At 26.7% G+C, this 19,752-nt stretch overlaps 1 protein-coding gene across 10 annotated transcripts in view; it reads left to right on the top strand.

The window, feature by feature from the left end:
• The window catches only part of LOC112594352 (glucose transporter type 1-like), a 54,800-nt gene that overhangs the window by 23,879 nt on the left and 11,169 nt on the right, over positions 1-19,752 (top strand). For 4 of the 10 annotated variants that reach the window (XM_025339093.1, XM_025339096.1, XM_025339098.1 and 1 more), the window contains exons 1-2: positions 4,311-4,403; positions 14,988-15,363. The exons of 3 other annotated variants lie outside the window; for them this stretch is intronic. In XM_025339093.1, coding sequence (XP_025194878.1) covers positions 4,393-4,403; positions 14,988-15,363 — 387 coding nt within the window. In that variant the 5' untranslated portion in view covers positions 4,311-4,392. Of the gene's footprint in view, positions 1-3,811; positions 4,404-14,987; positions 15,364-19,752 lie in introns of those variants that run through there. 3 more of the 10 variants (XM_025339091.1, XM_025339092.1, XM_025339094.1) reach the window with 3 other exon arrangements.

The following is a 19,752-nucleotide window of genomic DNA, read 5'->3' as shown; positions in this document are numbered from 1 at the left end:
TAAATAACTTTGAATTATTAAAAAAAAATTATTATTATTATTTTGAATCAAAATTATTTTTATGATTACATAGTATAAAATAAATAAAAGTCTTATAGTTTAAAAATAATATATATATATATATTTAACTGATTTATAAACCTGTATACTGTATAGTTGTATATCATTAATCATAAATTAAAATGCTTTTTGACCTAAATATTTTTATGCTCTCGATAATTTTATTACTAAAAATAAAATCTGACACGATGTATTTACCTACTTATTAATTTTTATATAATTAATGCAGAAAGTCATTTCAACTTTAAGAATTATTATGAATATAGGTACGAGTATTTGATTGATTTAATGAAATAAATTTAAAATCATGTTCACTTAAATAACAAATACTAAAACAATTATATTAACTTACTATAAAATGTTTTGACATAAAATATAAATACTTTTGAAAATCGATCTTTAATATTTATATTTTATTATCTAATTTACATATTGTAGTACCTAGATCATAACATGTAAATACCTTATTTGTTAAGCTTTATACAGTTTTGAACAGTTTATTGTATACTCATTTGCATTATATTATTATTCGCGTATTAGATATAGGATCGGATCGCATCAATTCTTTGATTCCATGTTTCACATTGGAGTTGAAATTAAAATCAAAAATCATTACCGCAAATAAATAAATAGATTAATCTATCAATCTGGTCCAATTGATTACTCAATAATTTTCACAAATCAGTATTCAGTGCAACTACCGATGATGTTGCAAGAGCAACCCCTACAGTTATGAGCCGTTAAGTTGTACTTGGCCGATCTGATTTAAATTATACTTTGACTGAACTGTATAAAAATGTGCTTGCATTTCCGCCGAAAGCCAGTGTACCTAACCTATAATTACGATATTGTAAATTAAATATAATTTTAAACCACTAGATAATATTTAGATATTTGTAATACGTGAATATTATGATTTAGATTTATATTTTTTAGCCGTATTAAAAATGTTCAGCTCTAAAAAATAACAATATAAAAAAAATTATTACTGTAATCTAAATACATAAAATATCATAAGACCAATACATTCGGCTCAAAATTTAAAATTTAAAACAATGTTTTGAGTTTTGAGTTTATTCAGTATTTAAAGTTGTTGTAGAGTAGGCAGTACATAAGTTTTTATTAGGATCTCTGTAGTAAAAAAATCTTGTGAATCGCAAAAGAAGTTATAATAACATTAAGTCATTGAAGTTTTAATCCTATATTTAGGTATCGTGGAACAAATCGCTAAAGTATTACAAGTAGTTTCAATATTCTCGTCAATAAACTTATTTTAAATTTGTTTAATAAAAATTAGACTATAGGTATATATTTTGTTATAATTTATATAATTTACCTAAAATGCATAACATACTTTATAAACATATTAGTGTATCAAGGTTAGTTAAATATTAATAAATTAATATTTTTTTGTATTATACCAAGTATATTATTTACTTAGTAGGTACATAGGTATATTTTTCATGTAATATATAATAATAATAATAATATTATTTTATATGATAGAATTATATTAACTGAATTTTTAATTCGTGATTACTTATTGCATATACATATAATACTAGTGTATCGAGTATTAAATTTTATTTAAAATTACAGTAACATTTAATTTTTATTATAACATTGTTCATTTTCATCAACAGTTATGTACCAAATTCATTATTCATAAAATTTGTGCTTTAAAATTAAAAATATGACCAGTGGTTAATTATATCTTATTAAACTATTAAATAATTTTTTTATAACAATGTGTAATACAAATAATAAAGACAGAAATAATAAAATTGTATTAATTCTTCACTTTTCAGTTAATGCTTTTACCTTTTTTAATATTGATTAAAATATGTCATATTACAATTTTGATCAATATCATAAAAGCAAAAATATAAATAAAACAATAATGGTTAAGCATCTATCTATAAAATTTCAGAAGAGTATTGATTATTTTTAACAATTAACTGATTTGTGGATACGTATAAAGTGAATTAATTTTTTTAGTCTTAATGTAGATACTATTTATCGTGTTAAAGATATTTTCATGAAAATTTTAATTTGTTTCTTAGTCCTTAAATAATATATTATTACCCCAAAATAATTAAATAATAATCATAGTAATAATTTTAACTGTTAACAATGAAGTATTTTTCTTATTTAATTATAACATTTCAAAATAAGTATTTATCTGCACAGTCACCAACCAATATGTAGGCATAATTCCATAAGTAAAGATATATTTGTTGACAAGTATTCACATAAAAAGGCACAATTTTAACTAATAGTATTACTATAATCCTATGAAGTATGATAAATATTAATAATATAACATTAATATTATATTGACCTATAGTATATAATTAAGTATCTATTGGCTATTATAATAATTATAAACTTTATGTAAAACATGAAAATTAAATTAAAATGTCAACTAGTACACAATATAAGATCAATTTTATTAATTATAAAAGTATACAAAGTTTTATATAGCTCGTGCACTATACTGTAGATATATATTATATTTACCAACTATTATAATTAATAATATTATCTTTAACATAAGGTATAGTCATAAAGTATAATTCATAGAGTCTAAATATCTAAGTCACGCTTATGTTGTTGTATGATTTTTCCTTATTCAACTTATTGTAAATAATATAGGTTATGGCTTATGATTATATGTAATTTTAATAAAACCTAACAACATAATAGGTACATAGTTATAACCGTTATAAGAATTATTAAACCTTATTATGAATGTAAAAAAATAAAAATCATACAAAGAAAATTTTATAACATTAATCATGTAGGTACATAATAATATAGAATAATATATTACTGCAACTATGCTTTCTATAAAGCATTTCCTAACCTTAATTATTATATTCAAATATATTGTCGTTTTGGTTTTTCATATTCCTATCAGGTAACTAGGAAGTATTAGCAATCTCATCAAGTTAATATCACTGTACATATACACTCCGTATAATCAATATCCTATTTATAGAAAATAATTATGTATCCCTCCAAGAAGAAAAGCATATTATATGATATCTGATAACAACTTTACAAGTGTCAGGCGATTTTTTATTCTTTCTTTCTGTTAATTGTCTATTTTAGAGTATCATCAATGGCATTTTTTCGCTTCTTCAACGGAATCTCATTTAATAAAATTTCCGAAAAATAAAATCCCAGTATATATATTGATTAATTCGCATACATGCTTAATTATAATTAAAGGCCTAAATTTAAATACCCAAAATGTATCAACAAATGCTCTAAAACTTAACAGAAAATGCATTTTTTGAAAATTTCAACTCAATAATGCCCTGAAAAAATCACAGACAAATTAACAAATTTTTTTGTTAGGCACGCGAGCGAGAAGAAAATAATGATTTAACTTTGGACATTTTTCATACTTCTTTATCTCTTAAACAAACTGACAAAATATCAAACTTAGATACGTACAATGTTTAATTATCCTTTCACACACTGTAACATCCCATTATATCATAACAGGCTAATAATCTTTGTAATTAAAGCCTTAATTCTAACAAAATAAAAAAATAAATTATATGAAAAAGAAAAAATGTTTTATTACATTTAACGTACCTACATTCGGAATATATATTTTCTTACCTACTCGTAGCTCATTAGTTAATTACTACTTTATACACCATTCAGTGCATGCCGTGTGTATGTGTGTATGTAAATACAAAGCTTTGTGGTGTATGTGTATGTGATATGGGCTATTCAGGTGTTGGTGTCGACGGTTGGTGTGAGGAGTAATAGCAGCCGGCACGTGGTATCGCCGCTGCACGCCGCGGGCCGGTCTGGTGGAGCGCCGTGCGACGGCACCGCCCGCCGTGGATTCGTTGTATGAAAGTGTCGAGCAGCAGCGGCAGAGTTTGTGGAGGAGGAGGCGGAGGCGGTGTTTGCGGCAACGGTGGCGAAGACGGCAACAACGCTGGAAGCCGCGGTGACAGCGGCGGTGGCGGTGGCGGCGGTGCGCCCAACAACAATAACAATAACAACAACAACAACAACAACAACGACAACGACAACAACAGCACCAGCACCAGCAGCAGCAGCAGCAGCACTAGCACTAGCACCAGCGCCAGCACCAGCAGCCCTCCGTGCAGTGAGGGCGGCGGCGACGGCGACGGTGGTCGTGGTAGCGGCCTGGTAGCTGGCGTGCTGGTCAGCGACCAGGGCGAAGTGATCAGCGACCGGTATGTGGGCGTGGCGAGGCAGTTTGCGTCGCGTCAAGCGTCCGAGCGTGGCTCGAACAAGGCCGACCAAAGCGACGGTAGTGACGACGAGACCACGCTCAGGCAAATGCTTGTGAGGTAAGCTACTACGCACCATCACCATTGTTGCATGCTTGCTGACTATTTGATAACGCCAACTACGCTGCTATTATAATCGTATATATGTGTGTGTGTGTATATATATATACACCCTTTTTACATAATATTATACCAATAATATATCGTAACGACTTTATAGCGTAACTCCCGTCCGTTATATAATATAAAAGCGACACTGCGAATATTATACGCAGGTATGTAACATTATAAAATAGAGAAATGGACGGACACGATCGGTGTATAAATAATGATCCGAACGTTCCGAACAATAGTGTGCTATGAATTAATTCGATCCTACGTCAAGTAAAGTGTTGATTAATACAAATTGAAATCTATTTACGATTTATGTGTATAATTTATAAAACCATTTTTGGAGGGCGTCAAAGTGTTTTCTGCTCTCTCATTGCGTCATACACGCGGCCTCTTAGCGTCGTGGCGTAAAGGGAACCCTCGTCGCCGCATCCTCTCGCCCCGACGGTTTAGGCGCCTGTTTTTACAACACCCCCTCCCCTCCCCCGTAGGTACCGGCCTTACTGTCATACGCTATTGCAGAGCCATCATATTATACACACGCCGTACCAAAACGTATATGATAATACAAAATTGCGAAGCGAAACTCGTGTCGGATATCCAAGGCCGGCGCGGCGTCGACAAGTGTAGCGTGCGCGATCACCGTCAATATATTATTGTTTCTTCTGTTGTCCAAGGCCGAAGCGTCTGCTGCGATCGACCGACCGATCGATTTGTTCCGTTGTACGACGCGAGTGACGGATATTTCTAGCGAGTCCGGTTTTATGACTGATGCAGTCAATTTCAATAACAGTACGCATCACCGTGACTTCAAACCTAAATAATAAATGGTATCCATGTAATTAGTATAGAATCACTCGAAACAGAGGCTTTTTAATAAAATGTGCATACATATTATTAGAATTTGTTATGTCTGCATAATTTCTAAATCCAATCTGTTCCCGCAACGGTCATATATGTATGTATGTATATTGTATATGTATATATGTATAATAAATTAATATATTAGTTATACATCTCATGCTTGTGGTTTATGTACGCACATACACCAATCGATGAGTTTTTAAAATTAACCCACTAAAAAACCCTTCACATTTACGTCTATACGTACATAATAATGTAATAACGTATAACATAACATGTCAATATAATCAATTAATCTCTTTCCACTATTGTACCGTAATTATATGAAAAAGCTTACAAATACCGTCAACGTTTTCTAAAAAAAATTAAATTGTTTAGAATAACACAGTGTTAAATACATTAAAATATTTGTCAATTAACAAGAATCTGATAAATAATTTTTAATTAACATTTCAAATATTTTTCATACATACCTATCTAATTTTCGGTATTCTTTTTACTTGTTATTACTTACTAAAAATATATAATAATTAATAACATATGACATTGATTAAATTGTATATTTAATTAAATTCTTAATATTTCTTAAAAGTATTTTATAACTTTATGTGGTAGAAAATTAATCGGAAAATTGTGTTCTAAATTTTGATATTTTATTGTTTATCTCCGAGTTTTACCGTACTACACAAAAATCATAAACTACTCAATAATAATATACAATATAATTATTACTTATATATATATATATATGTATGTATGTATAAATAGTCATGTTGTTTATAGTTGCTAATTTTCAGTTTCAACAAAATTGAAAATTTATATTTAAAAACTTAGACGAACATTCAAGTACTTATGAATTCATTCTTAGAATTTGAAATTCGTCTATAAATATTTCAAAAATACCAAATAATTGTTTTAACTGATAATTTTATTTTTATTTATTTGGAGCCTAATAATATTATAGGTTCAAGTTTATAAAGTATTATATTTTAATGATATAGGTACAACATTTCTTGAATTTTTCGTTAACTTTCAATGTACCTATTGGAATCTGTCATAACTTATACAGTTTTGTATGTCATGAGCATTATACATTAATTAGTTTTTATAGCAAACAATTATTTCATTATTCGTAGGACTTTTAAGCTGTAGGTAGATTAAAATTTTTTTAATATAATGTACATTATTATTTTTAAAAAAATTGTCTATTATTTTTTAATCTTTTTCTGGATATGTGAAACTAAAACGTTGCTTAAACTGTCCAGACTTCATCGTTTAAGTAAATGTGATTATTAGAATAATACAATTAATACTTGGATAACTTTTGTAAAGTATAAATAAAATGCGATAAATCGATTAAACATAATAACTGTTTTAAGCATTCAATTAATATTAAAAAGATACTTTATAGTTTACAAATCATTTTAGACTTTAATATTTTATAATAGAAATTAAATTTTATAATTTTAAGAAAAAGTCACTTTATAATCAAATTATTTAGTAGATTACCAAGTAAATAATATTATAGATTATAAATATATTTAGCTTTTGGCATGTTTTGAATTCATTAAGTACCTATTGTACATATTACATATTTTCATATTATAATATGTTTAATTTATTATGATCAATTATTTATGCATTGGTTATTATAACTAAACTCTTGTGTTTGTATATTTATAACCAGAAATAAATAGGTATTTTATATTAAATAATTCATGATAATTTAATAATTATTTAATTTTAAAAAAACTTTTTTGACAAATTATAATAAGATATAAATATAAATAAATTAAAATTTGATAAATTATGTATAATTCATTTATAGATTTTTTTTTATCAATAATTGTATTTTTAAATTATAATGATATTATTTTACGTTTATTACTCATTAATATCTCATATTAATGTGTACTACTGATTACTAATTTATTTTTAAAATAAAAATAATGAATTTCCTTAAAAAAAAATTATCGGTAAATAGTTAATAACTTATTTTAAAATCTTTGACTCTATAATCCAAAACGTACAACTTTTTAAGTTTTCAGCTCTCGTATAACTTTTCTAATACTTATTTATGTACCTGTCTATATATTCAATATAATTTTTCGATATAAGTACAAATGCACTAGGGCTATTCAATATAATTTATCGATAAGACTGCTGACACACTTTAGGTATCCCCTATAGTGATATACCTATTATGAGATATCAACATGTACTAGTTGAAATTTCTTCAGACAAATTACCTATTATTAAATAATATAGTCAAACAATCTATTTAATAGCATTTTGTTAAATACTTTTAATATTATAAAAAATACATTTTATGTATAAACTCTCTAAATCGCGAGTCTCCAAATCCCTGATATGAAAGTCAGATTGTGATTGTGCCAGTTATTGTTGCTCCTCACAATCGCTTATTATGACAAAATAAATGATACTAATTATTAAATGGAAAATTATAAAAATAAATACACCTTAAATCAAAAAAGTATAATCAAGTTTAGTTGAATCTATCTTCCTATCTTCAAACAAATTTAATCAAAATAATAATAATAAGTGAAATGAAATATGACTAATTATCGATATTATTTTCATTAAAATTAAATTAATACAAATATTAAAATATTGTTAGATACCTACTATCTCAATTAAATTAAATTATTTGTAAAATATATTTTTATATATTTATTTTATTATTACATCAAAATCATCAATTGAAAATATAATTGGAAATAAATAGATATTAAAATAAATCAAACGCTTTAAAAGTACGAATATGTAACAATCTTTCACATTTTTAATAAGTTGCACAATTCATTGTGTTTAAATTATTTAAGTAAAATAAACTTATGATTTATATCACGGATTCAATGAAAATGTTTTATATGAAGTTATAACTCGCCTAATGTATATTGTTAAGTTAGTAAGTTTTCAAATAGATACCTATGGCTATACGTTAAGAATGTTTTACTTGTTTAGGAAACGTCCTATGTTACCCTTTCCGATCCGGTTAGCGTTCCCCATAAGCTTCTTTCATTGATCAAAATACCAGACATACATTTTTTGTTAAGAAATCAAAAGACGTGCTCTTTTCTTTATTTAAGTCCCGCTTAACTTTTGGGGTTGCCAAGATGAACAAAAATAGAGAGAATATTATTCCTTTTAAATCGTCCGGAGACAAAATGAAAAAGTGTCACCACAAGACAATAGTAAAAGTTTTATAAAAGTTCAAGAGTTTTGAACTGTTTGACTTTGTCAACAGAGTTCTTTTATAAACAAAAAAAAATTATAAAAAACTTCCTCTTTCTCATTTTTCTTTATATTTATGAATATTACAAACTTGAAAAGTATATACACAATAGTATAATGGTGCACGTATACTCATTTAATTTAATAGGTTTATTTTATCAATATATAAAACAGTTGTATACGACATAAAAATAACATTATCATTTAGGGATTAAAAAAAATAAAGTCTTTATTTACATGATTAATATATTATATAATTATAGTATAAGTGATTATATTCAATTTAAATTATAATCTATTAAACTATTAAAAATTAATCTGACAGCATAATTTATTACAAAAGAAATTGTATTTAAAAATGTTTTTTTATATTTTATTTTATTGTATTTGATAGAATTATAATATCATTACTAATTTATAATTATAATTATATTATATAAACGATAAAGCTATGCTCAAAAATGTTCAGTTTACCTATACGTTGGGTGATTATTTTAATAGTTGATTCTCATTGTTTCGATAAGTATTAACGTTTTTCTAAATATTCTTTTTTTATTCTCTTTTGCATATCTGATTTGAAATTATTTTTAAATATTTTTCACTACCTACAAGTATATCATCTTTATTGTTTTTCGACGCTTTTTTTAATAACAATATACATTTTTAATTTTATATTCTAAATATTTTTCTAATTATTTTGATACATAAAAATCTAATGAGATGAACAGATTAGAATAGCGTAGGATATATTCCTCAAAATATTGGTCTGCTATTTCACAAGTCTAAACTTTAACTAATAAATTTACCCAGTATAGTGTTCATAGAAAGTTGAAAAAATTATAAATGTTCGATTTTTCATTGATTCTCTGATGGAAATGTATCGAATGTTGGGGATTAAAAGTACACACCGTGATTGAACTCATAACAACCACCCTACACATTTAAAACCTAATGCAAAATCTGCAGTAGGTTATTCCGCAGTCCTACTATAGAATAACTATAGATACTTGTATCGTCCATTTAAGAATTTATACTCTAAAATATCTTTATGAAAATTAATTTTTCCGTACAAATTATCACGTTATCCCCAGGCCGCAACTAGGATTCTTGAGGCCTCGGACACAATCAATTTATGGGACCCTGAACAGGAAGCCCTAAAGTTTACAAAGGTAATTATGATGAACATTTAAGAAACTTGAAACCCTTATCAATGTAGAGAACTTGTGACCATCGACGCATACTAGTTGCCTCCCGAAAAATACGAATTGCCTCCCGTCCTTGTCGTAAATAAAGAGATTAATTTACACTAGTTCCCTTCGATGACCAGGGCAGTTCATAATTATATACGAGTTGCCTCCCAAAAATTTTCATACTAGTTGCTTCCCATATAGAATTAAGTAGTGGTTCATAAACTTCATTAAACAGTTCCACATAAATAGGTAATGTTTATTCATTATTAAAAATATTAGACTTGGTTAAAAACAATAACAATATAAAAATAATCAATAAAAATAAAACATAGTATACTACGTATTAAAAATATACATATAGTGCATGTTAAAAAACATCAGTCTTAGGTATAATATATAGAATAATGTTGTTTTTATCGTACAGTTCCGCCGTTCTTTGTTGGAGGCTAATTTTTTTTGAAAACTAAATTTAAAACTTTTAATTAATTTAACACATTTGCCCTTTTCACTAAGTATATTTCGCACTTCACATTGATTCATTCTAAAAACGTTTCTAAAAATATTTGTAAAAATAATATCGTACAACCAGAACAAGTGTTGCAAATCAACTATAAACATTACTCGATCACGCATATTATTTATTATAATAATTGAGCATGGCTCAGGTCTGGTTTGTATTATATCTTATCATTACACAAAAGAATATATTATCATAATGGTTAGTCGTATAGATAATATAATCGTATCAAATATAAAATATAACAAAAATATAAATTACGACTTTGAAATTACAAACTTATTTTGATACATGATAATTGAAAATGTTTAGAATCACTTCTATATTTATTACCTGACTAATGGGAGGCAACTAGTACTAGACTCTTTTCGTTTATGATAAAATGTAGGATACGTCGAGAGACAACTCGTAGATATATAGCCGGGAAGCAATTCGTATAAAAATTATGGGCCTTTTTGACTTCGGGAGACAATTAGTGTGCGTCCGTGACCATCATGTATATTATTATTTATTATTAAAATATAACTACTCTATTATTTATTTAATTTTATTACAAATATTAATTAAATACTCGGTATATTATGTTAAAATATGGTTATAAATAAAATATTGCAAAACGTAAATATCAGATTTATATTTAAATATATAATTATTATAAAACATTATTTAAAATTATAAAAAAATTTATAAAAATAAATATGTAGATAATTAATAAAATATCAGTTAATCAAATCTACTTAATACTGATAAATGATAATCAAAATAAAATTTAATGTGTACCTACCATATTCATATAATATATATATAAAATATCAAAATAGTTTCTCCCAGATCATTGTCTATGAATCATAATGTTCATAAATAAAATTAAATAAAATTAATTTATCTTGCTTTTAAATTAGAGAAGTTATTTATAGCCTTGTTTAAATTTATATCAGATATTCAGCATTATTATACGGCATTATTCAGCATTTAGTATAGCTTTATTGGTCAGTTAATCTTGTGCTATTAAAAGTCTTAAGAAATTCTTTATTAATTTTCATGTCTTCATTTGTCTATAATTTACCTACTTACCAGTTTTTTTTTAAAAATTGGTCCATTGATCTAATCATTTTTTTGTTTTTATTTTCAATTTTCTTTTTGCAGTTTTGCTTGAATACTCTCTCGACATTGGCATAATTTAAAATCGGTAAGATTAAGAGGTATACTCGTATCTTTAAGTCGTAACTCATAAGTTGTTAAATCAATAATAAATGCTATAATTCGGACACGTAATGACTAATGAAAGGAGCCGACTACGCAGTGTTATGTACACGTATAGTATATTAATATGCTGTACTGACCGATCGGCTTTAACCGTTGACAGCCAGAGGCAGACGAGGGCGCGTAGGTATACATTGTGTGTGTATAGGCCAAATTTACAACAAAATTAAACATATCAAAAAAATAGATTATATATAGGTTGTAATAAGTTTATGGAGACGCAGGGTCGATAAGGTGGTCCGTTTAAATATCTATACATTCATAATTTCAAATAATAACGTATATTTTTTTTTAGTTTTCATATTCAGTTTATGTATATATACGGCAGATACGATTTTTTTAAATTCAGAATAGTCTCTTCCATAACCATTGATGATTACTAATTTACTGTACCTATTCGTTCGAAGTTTAATTTTTATGTATTGAAATACTGTAAAAGATGTTCTGTTTTGAAATGTGAAATTAAAAATGTATGTTGACGTTCAAAAATCAATAAGAATAACAATAAAAAAATAATTGTAAATATATCATTTTTTTTTTCGAAAATACATCTGATTTTTAGCTGTGACATCGAATTTTTAAAAAAAAATATTTCTAAAAAAGCTAAAACTTCTTGAAACAAAGAGTGTAGACACTTTTAAATGTATCGCTATATGTATGATATGATGCACTAAAGTATTTAATGGAAGAATTGACACACACACCCACACGCACACGCATCAACATCGCGTCACACGCAGTATATAAATTATATCCATCTCCATAACTCTGTATGTGTGTTTCATACGCACTCCTGATGTGATTTCGAGCGTTCTCTTTTGTGGTCTTGCCTTATACTGTGTGTGTATGTATTTTACGTTTACATATATTATACAGGATTACTTCTACATGGTTTGCGTCCGGTAATGTCTGCTGTTTGCTCGTGGAATATACGATTAATATATATATATATATTTATTGGATGCTGTATATGTATATTATGAGCAGAAAATGTGCTTCTTATGTGCAGTACATACGAAACAATATTAATTGTATACATATCGCATTCGTTATAATATATATGTATATAAGTATATCATAAATATGTGCATTGCGCAATGTTAAATAATATATATACATATAATGTCTATGTTTGAACTCTGAATAATAGGTATGTATGGCAATGGCAGCAGTGTGGGAACTTAAATTGAATCGCCGACACATGACGATGTATTTATATAATGATCGTACGTATACTTGCACCATTCGATTCGTTCGTATAATTTTAAGAGATTCTTACTGCAGGCTGCAGCTATACTATTATTATACTATGCGTAAAGCTATAATTATAGATTATTTTAACCATATTAATAATTGAGATGTACACCGCAGCATATTTGATTGAGTTTTGCCTACACTTTTAATTCCACAGTCCACAATATATTATAAATTATAATAAATATTATCACAAATAAATCATTTAAAATTGTTAATTTTAATTTTTTTTTTCGAATTTATTTAGCTGTTAACATTATTAATAATATTTATGAATATATAAGTTCATTTTTTTTTTTTGTTCATATTAACAAATCAAATAATATGAATAAATAATTATAAAAAAATCATTCCACTATTTTTATTTCATGAAAATGACATTTTTCTAATTTATTTCGCTATATTTTTATTAAAATACAGTATATTATATGACAATGAATATCTTAATATTTATGTAAATAATACAAATACATTAAAAGCTCCAAACATTTTTTAAAAATCTAATTTATTTATTAATAATACATGAATCAAAATACGTGTTATCTATAAATGTATGGTTTAATATAACTGTTTATAATATTGTTAACTAAAAGAATTAAATAAAAATGAAATTATATATTTTTCTATAAAAGCAATCGTCAAAAATGATATGACGCATAAATATTTTGAATAATTTTATATATTTTTTATATATTTTGATATTTACTTGAATTTTAAGTTGATTTATCTTAAATTAAAATATTACCCTATATTAGAGTAGTTATATAGTGTATAAAACAAATAATAAAGAATAAAATGTGAAATGTGATTATAATAAAATAGACAAAGTACTTACGTGACAGATATGCATTGTAAGATATTCGTATTCTATAATAATAATTATCATGTGCAAAATATTGCCATATTATTCAAGTCGTTAAAATTTTTTTTTATAAACTACCTAATTCAGTTTGAAAATTTTACTTGTGTTTCAAGAAGAATCGAATATATTTTGTATACCAATGCCATTGAATTAAACATCTACAGGTGTCAGATAGTTTGTAATTAATACATTAACATGTTAAATACAAATTGTTGTTCAAGTATAATATAATGGTTAGTTCAGAGTTAAAAATTTATGGTTAGCATAAACTTTAACCACGTGCAACTACAATAGTAAGCTCAAAAAGAGATTAGGACAATATTCATGGGTCACTGTTCATAGTAGAGATCCCATGTATAAACATATTTACCTAGGATATAGTACCTAATTAGGTAAATGTTAATTGTTCAAAAATTGGTTAACATTATATAGTGGACATTATTCGGTGATTATTAAAAAATTGAAATTAATAACCAGTTATTTAACTATCGTATATTGAATTCATTTTATATTATGTACTTATACAAGCGCGGTAAAATATCGTCTGACCAAAAATTATCGGTAGAATTTCCGTTCAACGTATTCTTAATGATAAATCGTAGATGATAATGCTTATTATTTATGCGTATATATGATACTGAAAAGTATTGCAAAATAATAATTCATTGTATCTTTATATGTATATATAAATATAATATACACACACATTATTAAACCTTGCAGTTTCCATCATACTATCTATTTAGTATAATCATATAGTAATAAACACGTAAAATCGGAAATAGATAATAATAGTTCGTAGAACTGTTTTCTAATTTCTTTATAATACAGGAGAATGTGGGTAACCTAATTGACCTATAGGAACCTAGCCTATATAAATATATTATTATTTATTGTATAATATAATAGACTATATTATGTAGTGCTCCATGCAGTGTTCGGAACGTTCACAAAATAAAATGAACGTATTATATGTTTGATTATTCACTGTTCACGTCGCATTCTTTTTTAGCAAAATCAAAATATAATAAACGTAATCGTTATAGACATACCCGATAAACCACAATTTAAACTCCAAAATTCACTAAAAATACATGTGAAATATAAAAAGCGTGGACGCAATGAACATGTCGTTTCCGAACACTACATAATCATACCCGCGTATAATCTCAAAATATATAAGTAGCGTGCGCATATAAATATATATTATTGCATAATATTATATATATATGTATATATATATATTATAATAATGCGTTGGCTGTACCGCTTGTTCCAATGTCAGTATCGGATAACGATGTGCACGTGCCCTTCTTATGTGTGTATAGCTCATACATGGTGGATGGTTTGCGCAGCTTGCAACACCAGGTGACGGACATGAGCGCCAACCTGACGACACGGCTGGACGAGCTGCAGTCGCGTGGCGTGTCACCGAGCCCGGCCGTCGCCTACTATGGCACCGAACACCGTGGCCACGTGGAGACCAGTGTCGCGTTGTCCGAGATCCGGACACAGCTGCACGAGCTCACCAGGTCGCTGGAGTCGTGCCAATCGGAGGTGACCGAGGTGAAGCGCGACATGGTGGCCATCAAGAACGAACTGGACACGGTGCAACAGGTCAAGGAGGAGATCGAGGAGCTCAGGGAGTACGTGGACCGTCTGGAGCTGCAGTCGCACCGCAGGAAGCTCAGGCTGCTCGAACAGGTCCTTTTTGACAGCCCCTCTGTTCAGATCGTTCAACCCCAAATTCCATGCATCCCCCCCCCACTACAACCCCTCGGGCGCGCGTCACGAATATTGCATGCTACGCGTTCATCATGCGCCCGCAAAATCCCCTACAATGTGTTACAATGATGTTTGTGTATGCAGTACCGTTATTTTTTTTATTTTTTTATTTTAGTAGTCCTTAGTGTCCGTAGATACCTACTCTAACTTTGTGCTTATCCACATACGCCAGTAGTGTTATAATGATATGCGGTTAAATATTATAGTTAATGTTATTGCATGTATGTATAAGCAATGGTGTGCTTACCTTTTTCGAAAGAGGAAAAGGATATATGCATTTTTGACTATTCTCAGACTTTTTTATAACAAAAAATACATACATTCTTTCATTTACTGTTTTACTTGGTGTTATAGTCAATTCTAATAATGTATTATTAACCGTGTTTCAGGGGAATTTATATATTGTGTATATCATTACTTATTAATTATTAGTGACATATTGGTGAAAATTGCAATGGATAACAAAAATATTTAAAAAAAAATTAAAATTCACAAAAAATAAAGTTGAAAACTAGAATTTTTATTTTAACAATAAATTATAAAAAGTCAATTGACAAAAAATAACTAAAGGGGAATGGATATGACAGGCTCATCCTCCCCGATCACGTCCCTGACGTACAATTATATATATATATATGGCTAAAATGTGTGCACTAGTATCATGCAGTGTTATACGAGTATGGGTACGGTTGTATACAATGTGTCATACAGATATGTAATAATATACCTAAAGAATATCTAAAATTACCTACACATATATAATGTATAGATAATTTATAAGTATTTTTTTTTTAACTAACCCACCAGAAAGTTACGAATCACGATTCGAGGACATATTCAAAATATTATATTAACACAGCTCTTTGAATATTTTCTTATAAATTCGTATACAATATGATAGATTCCAGGGTTTTTATAAAATTTGGATATTTTATCGTGAAGCATTTTTATAAATCATGATGGATATGAATAGTACTGAATTCTTTTGCTCATTAAAGATAAATTAATGTTTTTTAATAAATGAGTTATTATGCTTATTAGATATTTCTTACAATTATTAATACTTGATTATTTAGAAATACACAAAATATAGAAATAACAATAATAATAAAATTGATACCTAAATAATTCTGCTACAAAAAATAATCAAAAAAAAAAAATAAATAATTAAATAGATTGGTCCTGTATAATGTGTAATCAGTGCATACAACCCACCGAGTAAAAGGGTCTTTTTAATAATTGAAGGTATATAATATGCGCACCGTGTTCACCACCATACAGTATTATATTATATATATTTATAAATATCCTATACAAGCTGAATGCAAGATTAGTGACAAACAAAAACAAAAATCGCGTTCGGTTTCGTAATCCTTTGGAAACAATCTCGTAGTGCGTGACCAACGCACTAATATAATATCTATTATACAGAGTGATCACCAAGAATGTTCATCCCCATTCTTCTTTTAATAATTAATTTATTCAAATTCTGATTTTTGGAATATTTAAGAACCATATTTTCATATGCTTAAGTTTATATACCATTTAAGAAATATCCTATGATGATGGATACTTTGTTTATAAAATAAAACCAATTTTTATATTTTAAATTATTAATCTTATATTTTATTTTGAAAATTTTTATTTATCTAAATTTAAATTTGAAATAAAAATTTCTGAGTTATAAAATGTATATTACAATAAAAAGTTTACAGAGTAACAGCCCTTAAAAATAATTTTATGACACATAAAATGTATGTATTATATTTTATCCAATTTTTATTATGTTTTAACAATTTTTACACATCATAAGATGGTAATAAATAAATATTAATTATTATAGCTTTTATATCACCACACCCCCCCCCTTATTTATAAACTCATTATCAAGCACCATCACATATATTCCATTTAATTTAATAACATTGGTAAAGGGATACGTGTCATTGTATACTGCATATATTAAATAGATAGGTACTAATAAGTAACAAAATAGGTATACCCAATTTCAGGATCGGGCAGTCATAAATATTTCAAATACATTTTTTATTTTTATTTTCTGATACAAAATATAACGTAATTGGTATACATATTTAATACCATATAGCATATTATAAACATAATATACCTTAATACACTTATTTTAAACATAATGATGATTTTTGGGTGTGAAGGTTTAAAATTGATTTATTCAAGCAAATTCATAATTTATATAATACGTTATATTTTGTATTTATTTGAAACATGCTTTATTTTATTTTTCCCTTTACCCATATTGCTGATTAATCAATTTTAACAAAATATTATGTACTCTTTCGTTTCATTATATAATATTATACGTATCTATAATCTGCGGGCAGCAACAATCTTCTATGATTGATTACAATAATATTATATAAGTATTTAACAGAAACTATAGACTATAAATAAATTTGTATAGGTATATATCTAAACTTAGAAGTTTGCGAATTTGAATTTTGCATGTTTTTATTATAGCTTCAGTATATAATATAAACTAAATATTTAAATCGCTTTCAGCATAAAAATTAAACAATTGTACGTTTGATAGCAAACCTATTTTCTACGTCAAACACCTGGTATTTGTTGTTGTTTTATCTTGACACATTCTGTATTCACGTATTAGTTTTACAAATTTTTTTAAACAAATTTTATATTTAAAAATGCATTGTTCGTGTACAGTTAAATTATGGTAAATAATTATATTTTATTTTTATTTCTATAAAAATTACGGTAAAAGTGTATAACCGAACGTATAATACATGTATCGATAAATAAGAATAATTTCATGACACTACTCTTAGTAGCTACAAATAAATAATTAATATATTAGCTATTATAACCTTGACTTTTTTTAATTTAAAATTGTTATACAAGCCAGTATACCCTCTACATGATATTTTAAGCCTTTTGATCTCGTGTTTTAATTATTATTATTATCTTAATATGACCTATTTGTGCAAAAGAAAAAACTTCCTTTACCTTTACATAATTAATCCAAGTTCGTAAACTATTTAATTTTACAAAACCACGCTAAATCGCGAACCATTATATAAACAGAGAAAAAATTAGTATGATGTGATATTTTGCTCATTTCCCATATCATTAATTAACTCGTTGTATCATAATAAAATTATTGTTTACCTTGCACTTCGAATGTTCCTTGAATTTTTCAGAACAGAAAGCGAACCAAAAAGAAAATCAAGTTAAAGTTTTTTAATTAATTTTCCTCGCTATTTTCCAGGACCAGTATATGTAAATTAACATAATAATTAATAATAATATGTTTAACTAGCGCTTTCCAAATTTTATCGTACATTTATAAATTATTTAAAACAAAAATTAAAAATTATTTTAGTTAATGCAAAATACAAAACTTTTTTTTCACATACTGAATGAATTATATATAATATAATATACTATTTATAACTGCGATTATTATTGTTATATGTACAATGAAATATTCCTTAAAATTCATATTATATATTGTTATTAATTTAATAATATTTTATTTAGTATAAGGCATTTACTTACATTTTTACAAACAATGTGTTATGTAATCATAAGTATCAATAACATTAAAAATGTTTTTGTTATAATCTGAACAGTAATTTTATATAATTTAATATTTAAATATCATTTTATTTCGTATCATTGATTTGTTTTCTTATTTCAATTATTTTAATTCTATAAAGCAATAGTATGGACATGGAAACAATTTTCGTCTTCATGGTGTACCCATTATATGATTATATAGTTAGATAATGAAGTATTAGTATAGATACTAACATCAATCTTTCACGGTCGAGATGATCCAATAAGGGACACTTGAAATTAATTTTCCCTGATTTTCTTTGATGGATCGCCAAAAAATTATACATTTTGTAATCATGAAACTTTTATCTTTATTCACTAGCAAACTAAAATTAAAAATGAAGAAGGGTACTTATCAGTTATTACGCGGCGTAATTTAAAAAAAAAAATATTAAAACTATTATAAAAATTAGGAATAAAATGCAAAATTAGAAACTAATAATTAACTCAAGGAGAAAAATGTTCAACTATGCAATTTAAAATACCTATAAATTGATTATCATGCTTTTGACTACACGAATTCAACCAAATAACTACTGTTCGGTAATAAATAAATAATTCAGTTATTGTTACTGCAGTAACGAGACGTTAAAGATATTGAGTGGTGGATTTTTATTAGTATTTGTGGGCATTTCTTTTAGATAAGTAATATGAGTACCTACATGACGTTTTATTTTTAATGGGGCATGCTTGATA

The sequence above is a fragment of the Melanaphis sacchari genome, unplaced genomic scaffold, assembly GCF_002803265.2.
Source record: "Melanaphis sacchari strain LSU unplaced genomic scaffold, SCAv2.0 Contig22_pilon_pilon, whole genome shotgun sequence".
NCBI lineage: Eukaryota > Metazoa > Arthropoda > Insecta > Hemiptera > Aphididae > Melanaphis > Melanaphis sacchari.
Note: the sequence above shows the minus strand (reverse complement) of the source record. Positions and strands in the feature narration are given on the sequence as shown.